This window comes from Lolium rigidum, unplaced genomic scaffold, assembly GCF_022539505.1.
Source record: "Lolium rigidum isolate FL_2022 unplaced genomic scaffold, APGP_CSIRO_Lrig_0.1 contig_10342_1, whole genome shotgun sequence".
In the NCBI taxonomy this organism is placed as follows: domain Eukaryota; kingdom Viridiplantae; phylum Streptophyta; class Magnoliopsida; order Poales; family Poaceae; genus Lolium; species Lolium rigidum.
The window spans coordinates 127683-138933 of NW_025899792.1; the positions used below are offsets into that span (position 1 = coordinate 127683).

The 11251-nt window shown below is 45.6% G+C and overlaps 1 protein-coding gene across 1 annotated transcript; it reads right to left on the reverse strand.

The window, feature by feature from the left end:
- Window positions 1–3700: 3700 nt before the first annotated feature.
- On the reverse strand, window positions 3701–8905 carry LOC124680224 (cysteine-rich receptor-like protein kinase 44). The gene is made up of 7 exons (XM_047215316.1): window positions 8037–8905; window positions 7540–7665; window positions 5691–5818; window positions 5309–5522; window positions 4776–5007; window positions 4553–4703; window positions 3701–4129 (listed from the first exon to the last, which is right to left on the reverse strand). The coding sequence occupies exons 1-7, from the start codon at window positions 8791–8793 to the stop codon at window positions 3818–3820; spliced, it is 1920 nt and encodes a 639-aa protein (XP_047071272.1). The 5' UTR covers window positions 8794–8905; the 3' UTR covers window positions 3701–3817.
- Window positions 8906–11251: the final 2346 nt, after the last annotated feature.

Genomic DNA, 11251 nt, shown 5'->3' on the forward strand with positions numbered 1-11251 from the left:
TCATGGACCTTCGGAACCGAGGCATTCTTCTCATAAAACCATCCGGCGTTCCAAGACCGGACGGATTCGTGTGAGTCATGGGGAGGGTACATGCGGCTAGGGCGGAGCATAAACGTCATGCTTCCGCAGTTCACCATAGCTTTCTCCTTGGTTTCTTTCTTCACCCGGAAAAAGAATTGCCACAACTTGACGTCTGGCCGGATCCCAAGATGTCCTTCGCGAGAGTCACGAAGTTGGACAAGAGAAGGTATGAATTCGGGCAAATGTTGTGGGCCGGAGCCCGTAGGTGCTGAGGATGGAGAGGAAAAATTCCGAACAAGGGAGTGAAAGTCCGCGTTCCACCCAAGCCTTAGTCATAACAACTTCTCCGGCTTCTGGCTTGGGGACGACGGAATCACGTGTGAAGCTCCAATGTGAGGAGATCATTCCTTCGTTCTGGAGCTCTCTAAGCTCCACATCGGTGGTTTCGCAAGGCCACCATTGACCCCGTTCTCCTTCGCGGATCCGGGCCTTGGACGCCTTCTTGTTTTCCGCCTCCCGCACCTTTGCCGCCATCCGAGCTTGTCCCTCGAGTTCTTCTTGGAGCTCTTGGAGGGTAGGAATCCGGCTTGGAGCGGTGCCGGAAGATGCGGAAAAAGGTTGAGCTAGTCCGATGTCGGAAACATACGGTGGCAGGAATGATATGGGATCCGGGCATATGGGTTCTATCTCGATTGGGATCCGGGCTACTCGAAGAGCTACCAAGTGCAAAGTGACGATTCGAGTGGCATGCTTCCGGCTGCACCCATACAAAGTGTTTGAGTACCCGGATCACTAAGCCTATCTTCTACACTAGGTTGTCTTCTACAAAGCCGATGAACTTACCGCTAATGGCGCGGTGGCTCGACGGAGCTCCGGCGGAGATGAGGTCGCCGAACTTGAAGGAAATCGACCCGCGTGACCACGAATCGGCGGCGGAGCGAGTTTCTCGTTCAAACGTGAGAATCTTGGTGCGAAGGGAGCCTTGGTTCGGCGGCGCGCGAAGTTCACCGTGACGAAGCTCGCCGGAGTCAAGATCTGGCGGCGGCGCAGGCGCGAGGAGGAAGACGATGTGGTGAGAGGGGGTGAAAGAATGAGTTTTTACCGGGCCGCGGGGTATTTATAGGCCGCGCTCGGAGATTCGGGATCCGGATCCGACGGTGGAAACTGAACGGTCGCGCCGTTGGATGGATGACACGTGTTTAGGTCAAATGCGGTAAAACGACGTGGAGGTAATTTAACCATGCACTCCCGAAAATTCCGGCTGAAGATTGGCATCTGCGAAATTTTAGCGCGGGAAATAAGGAAGTTGTGCGCGGGAAATACGGAACTTCCGTTGTTGAGCATGATCTGAAGATGAAGGATTTCCGAAGCCGTTTGAGTCTTTTAAGATTCCGGATATAATTTGTCTCTCATTCGAGCAGGGAGTAACCCGGAGATGTTCTTTTGAATGTCGATGGATGAAGTCCCGCGGGGTGGGAGCATTTTCCGGCTATAAGTTGGAAAAAAGAAGAAAATGCAAAGTTGGAGCTCTTCAAGTTTCTCCGCGTTACCAACGTTTGCCGGAGATTATAATGAACCAAGCAAGGCGGAAACCGCAGGTGAAACTCGGAGAACTCGGGGGCTACCGTTGTGGGTATACTTCATAGGTGTACCATCGACAAGTGCCTAGATCCGGCAAGCCCGGGTGGCCCACGGACGGTGATGAGGCATGTGGCCCATCGGGCGGCCCAGTTGCTGTTGATCATGAAGGAAGAAGTCCAGCCCAGGATCAGCAGGCCGGATCCGCACCGACATAGGAGTGACCCGGATCCATGGAGGCCCATGAGGAACCCGGATCCAGGACGACGTGTATGGAAGGCGGATCCGTGACGTGCACGGCAAGATATTGTACCGTAGTTAGGCTATCTGTAATCCGGCTAGGACTCTCCATGTAAACCCTAGATCCGTGCGCCTTTATAAGCCGGATCCCGGGAGCCCTAGAGGCACAACCACAACTCATTGTAACAACGCGAAAGCGCCCGCATAATTCCGGACAAGCAGCGAGTAGGCCCCGTCATCGTGCGGGTGTTCCGAAGCCGGGTAACTCGCGTACCACCGTCCCGTGTGCACTCCGCCCTATGGCCCCTACTTCTTCTCCCCCTCGTGAGGATCCCTCCTCCGAGGTACCGTCGATTAGGCAACGACAGCTATGCTCGTCCGCTCCAGATCGTGAACACCCAAGCCACCAAGGGGAATAGGCCGGGCAACACGCTGCCAGTTGACATGGCAATGTCCACCATTGGCCGCAGCCCTCCCTGCCCACAAGAAACCGCGCTCGATCTTGATGATTAGCCTGAGGGTCTTCTTGGACGGCGCGAGGACGAGCAGCTGGTGGATGGGGATGGCTCCCAGGACAGATTTGACCATGGTGAGGCGCCCAGCCTTGTCCATGAGATTGGCCTTCCAACTGGGCAGTCTAGCCGCAACCTGGTCTACCATAGTTAAGCTCTATTTTTTTTATCTCTGTACTAGTATCTTACACTCTCATTATTCATATTTTATCCTAGTACAGAGATAAAAAAAATAGATCGAATAAAGATACTAGTAAGAATGTCTTGACTCACCACATAAAGATACTAGTACAGAGATAAAAAAAATAGAGCTTAACTATTCATCAACAAAGATAGGTGATGTTCAGGAGTAACCTTAATTCTGAATAAACGAATAATTTAATGATTACCTATGCGGCAAGATCGAAGAATTTCAGCAGTCATTCTGCAGGACAAATCATCTCCAACCATCTGAGAAATCTCAAATATACAACTATAAGTTTGCCATGGAAAGGCTAATAGTCCAAACAAAGCCAACATAGTATGCCTAGTTCCATTGTTTCTGACAAAGTTCAAGGTGGTGCACCTCTGCAAATTCAAGAAAGAGAGGATGCAGTTAGCTGGAGCTTCATGTACTTATTGTACCCTGTAGACAAAAGCTTCTACTAGGTTTACTCAAAACTTAGCTTATCACAAGGATCACTTCAGAGTTCCAAGTGCCCCAGCTTACTTCCGGTAGACATTTCATGAAAACTGGGAAGTACAGCAAAAGCTTGCCTACCTTAAAAGAAAAGATATCAGGAAAGGAAGAAGCAGAAGAAATGATCTGAGCTCTCGAAGTAGAACCTTTCCCGAAGTTTGTAATCAAATTCAATGGTGTCCTGAAGGTGTTGGGTGAGGCTTGTACAAATCAACGGCTCCATCATAAACTACCTCTTTGAAAATCATAAAATCGAAAGAGTTTGCCACTTGTTAGCATGACCTAATTAGGGGACAGCTTAATTTTACTGTCACGTGAAAGGGTGCATGTCCTTGCACAAACAAAAAAGAAAGGCATGTACCCAGTATGGATTTATGTATGGTAACTAAACTTTTAGTTGCATATTGCTCCCTATTTCGATTTGGATGAGAAGTTAAATGAGCATATTGTATAGTAGTTTCACAAGAGCAGTGCAACTTAGAACTCCGAATGCAATTTTACAACATACGAACTGGAATATCTTAACATCAAGGAAAATTCTTGATTGCTAAATTATGGACCAACACATACAAAACGTGACACGAAGAATGGTCTCAAATAAACAATGTCATACAAGAAGCACATACTTGAAACATGTACGTGTCATATGGTTACATGAGAAAAAGGAGAATTTCAAACAATTTACACTGCTCTCATATATACTGATAAATGACCATACATACTTATAGTTACAAATCAATCACTATTACACAAGAAAAAAATGCAGTCATATGCAATACAAAGCCTTTTACCTGGCTGAAAACTGTGTAAAAGAGACAGTGGCCTTGGATGCAGAGGACGAACTGGAGGAGGATGTTTCACCTCTCACTCTACTTGTTGAATCAATAAAAGTGGGCCTTGTGGGCTGCAACTCGGGAGAATTTTTTGTTAACAACAACACGACTATCTCTGACATTGTTGGCCTTGATGCAACGGCTGATTGAGTGCAGAGAAGCGCTATCTCTATTATTCTTTTTACCTCTTCTGGCTTATATTCTTCAGGATCTAACGACTCGTCCACCAAGCTAATCAAGTTCTCATTTTCATATAGCTTCCATACCTGTACAATGAGCAGGCATAATAAAATGTCCAACTCAAGATAGATATGGTGTGTATAAAGAAACCCCAATACAGTAAGTACAAAATTATCATAATGAACTACTGTAGGTCTTCTCCTCAAATAAAAAAGGTAATGTCGGAAGTATGTAATCCTGATCTTGTAACACTGATTCTGGAACAACATAAACAGGCGATGCTTACTTAGCAAGAATTTTTTTGTTACTTGTTAAATTTTTCAATCCATATAGTGAAAACTGAAAATCAGCTAAGGCTTCATATCACCAAATTAGGAAGTGGAACTGTACAGAAATGTACTCATAAGAACAACTCAAAGACTTATGAGGTGACTATCTGAAATATGCAAGTCACATGAGCCAATGAATGGCACCAATAGAAGCCAAGTTTTCAGAAGAAAAATGGGTACCGATTCAAGTAGATATTGTGTTTCAGGTTCCAGCCTTGTATCATTGCTCTTCCGACCACTTAGTATTTCCAAAATGACTACGCCAAAGCTGTATGTGTCAACCTTCTCTGATAGTTGGCCATGGATTGCATACTCAGGAGCAGTGTAACCCCTGCTCAATAGTAAAATATAATCAGAAAAATAAGCTGTGTGTATAATATACTATTTGTATGTTCAAACTTACAGTGTTCCAGCAAATTTAGTGCTGAGATGACTATGATCATCAGGTAGGAGCCTTGCCAAACCAAAATCAGCAATCTTAGGCTGAAAGTCGTCATCAAGAAGAACATTGCTTGATTTAATGTCACGGTGTATGATACACACATGGAACTCTTGATGAAGATATGCAAGGCCACGAGCCATGCCAACAATGATGTTAAATCGCTGCTTCCAGTTAAGTGTTCCACGTTTCTCACCTGTTATGCCAGAAGGTGTGAATGTGAGGTCCTTATTTAGAGATGCAGGGCAGCATTTCAATAAGCTAATCAACTCAGTCTGCAAGTTTAACGAAGTAATTGCCTTCTCAAGAAGATAACAACCATGGGAGTAGTTCAGTCTAATAATGGAGTTGCGAGTGCAAGTTTTAGTTTAGATTAATCAGACCTTCTAGATTAATCAAATGGGAAATATCAGACACACCATATATGATATTTTGCTACATGTCCAAGTGCACAAATAAGTCAAATAGATGAAGAAGCAAGGACCAAAGGAGCATACCGAAGAGGAACTTGTCAAGGCTACTATTTGCCATATATTCATAAACAAGTAGGCATTCGGAACCCTTGCGAGAACAACCAAGAAGCCGGACAAGATTTCGATGATGAACATTGCTAATCAACTTCACCTCACTTTCAAAGTCTGCTTTGGCCCTGCTAGTTTGTACTACTGTCAACCTTTTTACTGCAACAGTTTTCCCATTTTTCAGCACACCCTGTTAGAAATTGACAGTTTTGAAAAATTATTTTTGCAATAAACTAATATACATCACAATAAAAAGCAACCTGGTGATCATAAAGTTCTTAATCTATTTCAAATTCTGAATAATTTCCTTTCATCTGCAATTTTTTGTCGTGGATTAAACATTTGAAGATCACCATACCTTAAATACATCGCCAAAACCTCCTTCTCCAAGTTTACTTTTCTCACTGAAATTATTGGTTGCAGCCTTAAGATCTTTATAGTAAAAACTTGTTGGACCTCGTAGTTCCGTTGCTCCAAGTATATCACCTAACAAAAGATACAGTCAGATGAGGAAACAAAGAAGCAAGGAGAAAGTAGTTGAGTTTGCTATTCCAAATAACTTCCTAAAACAAAAACATATGCAAAATTGGTCAACTTGAAAATGTAGCCAATTACACTTGAGAAAACAAAACAAATGCAAATGTTCATTGCTAAACTCCAATATATTTAATACATTCTACCCTTGTAAAGTTAGGCAAATTCTGGAGCTTTCCCGTACCCTGGTTGCTGTGAACAATACTTGGATAAAGCTAAGCTTTCCCTACCAATCAACATTTTTTTTCTCGAAAACACGCCAAAGCATGTGTCTTTGTATACCAATCAACATTTGGTATTTACTTAAATAGAGCTACACAAATTAAAGAGAAAGAGGACGCTGTCAAGACAAAGGAGTATTTAACACATAAATACAAACAAAAATAAAGATCTACAACATAACTAGAAATCGCGGGATAATTCAAATATGCAGCCCAGAGAACCTCTCAATGTAATAAATATATCCAAAATATTTAAAGTCTCTAGTTGTTTTTATGCACATAATTTTTAAAACTAAGATCAAATTCATCTTTTACAGAAACAACAAACGGTCGTAGTAACACTATCCAAACAATAAGTTGAACATTTTCCATTTTTGTTCAGGGTATATTTGACCAATTTTTACATGATTTCTGGTGTGTGCTCATTTTATACTGTGATGCACACCTGTGCAGAATTTGAGAAATTTCGAAGATGCACAAGTATGTAAACCCCAACCGCAAGAATACACTGTTGAATGTACAAAGAACACTCACCTTTTTATATCACTAGTTTTTTATTTTTCACATGGGACAAAACAGACAGTTATCACAAAAATTTGCAGTCATATAAAGGACTCTTGCCATAGGCAGAGCTCTTGATAGGACTTACAGACATATGGATGTCGCTCTTTTATGTTTCTTCACCGATCGACGAGAAGTTAATCCAACACCAACTAAGATGGTTTGGGCATATCCAACGGAGGCCTCCAGAAGCACCAGTTAATAGTGGTATGCTAAAGAGTATGGAAAATACTAGGAGGGGCATAGGGCGACCAAAGTTGACAGGGCGGAGGAGGTAAAAAAGGGACTTATCTTCCTAGAAAAGTGGATTCTTTCCAAAAAAGTTGTCGAAGCTGCTAATGGTAAGCAAGAAGATTGTTTACGAAGAAACAACAAGAAAAATTCATGTTCTGATACATAAGAGTTATATATGAATCGAAATAGAGCGATTGGAATGTACCTAGAGATTTGGCTCCTGATAGGACTGCATGGAAATCAGCAATCTATGTGCTAGAATAGAATCTTAGTTTACTCATTCCCTGTTTACGTTTCTCTCTCTCATTCTCTTTTTGGTTTCCTTATGTTTTTGTTGGGTTTCATATCTAGCCTACCCCAACTTGCTAGGGAAAAAGGATTTGATGTCGTCATTGGCAATCAGCTAAATACAAACTGTATGTCATCATTTTCATGGGAACATAGGGGTATAGGACAATAGCAACATGGTATTGCAGATATTTTCATGAAAATAAACTTTTAAACCCGAGGCAAAATCTTTGCATGTCCATTTATTTAGAATATTTTTCCCCAGTTAATGACAGAAACTTTGGCCATTTCGCTAAGATCACATTGATAAATAGACAAGAACAAAAGAACTTTAAACTACTCGAAAGTGGTAAACTTGACACAATTTACCTCTCCGAGGCTTCTGCAGCTTCCTAGACCGCCAGATCCACAACAAAGCTAATAACACCAGCAGCAACATGAAGGCTACACCTCCCAAAATTCCTCCTATGACGGCTCCCTTCCGGCTTGATTTTCCTGTAACAAATCCTGAATTGTGAGCTCTGAACTGATGATGAGCTTTGAATTGGAAATACGAAATTCCGTTGATTGTTTCATAGAAGTTACTATAGCAATCCAATTGACATCAAAGTTCAAGAAAACGCGTTCCATGGAGCAAATAAACAGGCCTTAACTTCCTCACAAGATAGAGAACTTCAAAATTCAAACTCAGCCCCAAACACTGATTGGGAACTAGTCAATACAACTGGTGCTAACAGCAAATATGGGCACCCACACATGGCCATAGCACAACACAAAATAACAAAGAAGAAAGCAAGTAATGAAGCTGCTAACAACGCACGCAAAAACACAAGGATGGATATGGTACGTAAATGAGGTGAACTCACCAGAACGCAAGTATGGTGCCAGGTCTACGGTCGCATTAGCCGGGAAGAACCGCATATCAGAGTACCTCATGAAGCACCCGGCATCCACGGAGCGGCCGTCGGAATTGGGGGAACAAGCGTCAATGTTCTTAGAAGCCACCTCCAAACACTGCGCACAGCCGCCCATCCCGATCGTCTCGACGCACTGCGCCATCGCGTACACGCCGGAGCCCGCGGCCGCCGCCGCGAGCCCCGGGACGCGGGGCACAGCGGCGATGAGGTCGCCGACCAGCGCTCGCACCGCGCTGCCGAAGTCGCCGCCGGCAACGGCGGAGCCGTCGCAGAGCTGAGTGTTGCCAGGGAGGGTGGTTTGATCGAAGAAAGCCGCACTCTCGTACCGTATGACGCAACCGTCCAGGATGACGCGGCCGCCGTTGGCGGCGCCGCAGGAACGTATGCGCGCCGCGGCGGCGTCGAAGCAGGCGACGCAGTCCCTCCCGGTGACGTACGGGCGGCACTGCGCCAACGCGAACGCCGGCGCGGCGGCGCGCGGCTGCGCGGCGGTGGCGAAGCCGCCCCCGGCGGAGAGATTGGCGCGGAGTTCGGCGAAGGTGGAGTTGAGGGCGGCGAGGAAGCCGGCCGTGGGCGTGGCGTTGTACTGGCTGCAGCCGAGGTTGAGCACTTTAGCCTGCGGGTCAGCGACGGTGACCGGAACCAGCGCGGAGGCGACTGCCAGTAGTAGAGTCGGCAACAGCGGGAAGCGAGCCATGCGGTGCATCGGCACCGCCGGCGAATGGAGGGAAGGGAGAGCAGAAATGGCCGTGGCCGCCCGCTGGGGTTTTGGACGACAGTGCCGTGATGGGGATGGATTTGGGTTGAATTGCCAAGCCGGGAAGTCGGCAGTGTACACGAAGAGGTGATTGGTTCGAGGTGCTATAAATATTGGGAAGGGGATCCATCATAGTAGCGTTTTTATTTTTGTGTCTAAATTTAAAAGAGAAAAATACATTTTTTTTTAAAAAACAACATAAGCCATGCAAAGACATTCGTTTGTAATTTTTTAGAACAATAACTTTAATAGAGAATTGGAGATACATATAGTAATTTCTTTTCATAAGAGCAATTTTACTCACTTTCATGTTGCCAAAGTTGTAAGGGCATCTCCAGTGGACCAGCCTATTTCGAACATAAGATGCATTTGTTTTGGTCGTTTGAGTCGACCTGCGGATAGAAATGAGGTCGTGTCCTTCCCTTGTCCATTTGGATCGGGATGTACCCATTGGCCAGACCAAAAAAATCTATAGGAATTTAAAACTTAATTACATTGGGCAAATAAAGCGATAAAAACATATATATAAATAAACCCTACCTCACTAGGGTATACGCCATTGCTGCCTAATCCTTGTTGGCAAGGTTAATGAAGACTGGCAGCTTCCACGACCATGGCCAGACTGGTGCCAGAGGTGCTACCGTTGGCGTTGGAGGTGGTGGGGTTACTAGAGGTGTGGAAGGTCTCCTCTGCGCTAGCGCACATTCTCGCAGCTGGACAACAAGACCCTCTCACTTGGCCAGGTCCTCCAGCTCGTTGCAAGTGATGGCCAACTCGAGGGCCTCCTCGTAGCTCAGCTCAGACGACTGGGGAAGGAGCTTGACCTCTTGCTTCACCTCCTGCTTCATGGGTGCCTTCGTCAGCGTCCCCTCGTCGTCGCCATCATATTCTTCTCCATGCAAGAACTTGGCGTCGCACAAGAATGTGGCGCGGCATCATGGGTTGAACTCCAACGACCTAAACGTTCCTAGGTGTATGAGTTTGGGGCGAACATAGGGTCGTTCGCGGAACGGACGGGAGGAGGGCCTGCCTAATGCGGATATCATTGTGACGTGCTTGTAATTCTCGTGGCACGGGACGCACTGGCACAAAGTGACAGCCTGCGGGCAGGTTTACATCAGGCCACGACACTGTTGTCCCTGTCTCCACAAATGTCGAGCCTCATTGACGGGGACGTAGTATCTGTTCCGCTCGACGTGATGGCTGCCTCCGCATGAGGATCCCGCCTCGTGGTTATTGCGGCTCTTCCTCCATGACCAGGACTTTTCCATCATACGCGGTCGTTGCATGTGGTGTGAGGAGCAATATTCTCTAGATGCAGAAATGGCCGGAGTGTTGAGGACAATGGCAAGTGCGTACACACGTCTTAAAAAGGATGGGCATGCGCCTGCCATCAATGACGTTGCTGGTCTCCAAGAGGTCGTGGCATTGATGGTGACGCAGATGACCAGCGCCGCCCACCAACACTGACGTGCAGAAGGTGAAGCGGGCGGCGTTAATGGCGGTGCAAAAAACCACAACGCCACCACGAACTAGTATTGTTGTGTAGAATGTGAATGACCATTTGGTTGCTGCCAGGCGGGCCCAAGGTGAAAGAGGGAAAACAAGTGCGCGGTCCATGGCGTGCGCACATACGCATTCCTAGCCTAAACTTGGGTCTGGAATGCATCAATTCACGCACCTCGCTCTATTTGCGCTAGGCCACTGGCTTAGGTTATTGTGTCCTTCTGTCTGTGGGCACCAAAAATCTATCTAGGTCATGCTGTGGAAGATGCCCTAAGTTTAGTCATTATCTCTTAAAAATAGTTTGAGTGTATCTTTAGAGAAACTTATGTTGCCCGACATAAATGTTAGTTTTATGTCAGGCTTCCCTTGAGTAAACTGGCTCCAGATTTTGCATGCGGCGTTGAGTGTTATGTTGTGCGGTGACCCAGCATACCACTGCATGTTGTAGTATACAAGTCGTTGATATGATCTTCCTGAAGGGACTTCTTCACAAACATCACTCCCCTCAGAGTGGTACAACAGAAATATTGCAGGTCATAACACTCGAGATTATATTACAATCATGGTCCTAACAAGTTGGTATTCTCACAGATCCGATGAGAACACCCTAGATACTACTGAAATACTATTACAACTCAACATAAAGATCAAACTGAGCTCAGCAACTTATTTAGGTAAGTTACTATGCTGCTCGGCTCTAAGATGTCTAGGGTAAGACACTACTTCCCCGCCTTATTGTTGTCAGCTCTGTAGACTATTCCGTAGTCCACGCCTTCCACTCCTTCGGACAGATCAGGTTCCTCGTAGATCAGCTCGTAGTCTCCTTCTGGTGGTCCGTCGTTGGCCTCCACTTCATTGTCACAGTCTAGCAAGGGTGTCGAAAGAAAGTGAGTACAAAGGT

Bases quoted from the DNA above. Each gene is read 5' to 3' on its own strand.
- LOC124680224 (XM_047215316.1), bottom strand. From the start codon at position 8,793: ATGCACCGCATGGCTCGCTTCCCGCTGTTGCCGACTCTACTACTGGCA. The intron at 5,819-7,539 runs GTAAATTGTGTC...ATCTTTTGTTAG, and splicing joins GCTGCAGAAGCCTCGGAGAG to GTGATATACTTGGAGCAACG. The intron at 5,008-5,308 runs GTATGCTCCTTT...CTGGCATAACAG, and splicing joins CCTTGACAAGTTCCTCTTCG to GTGAGAAACGTGGAACACTT.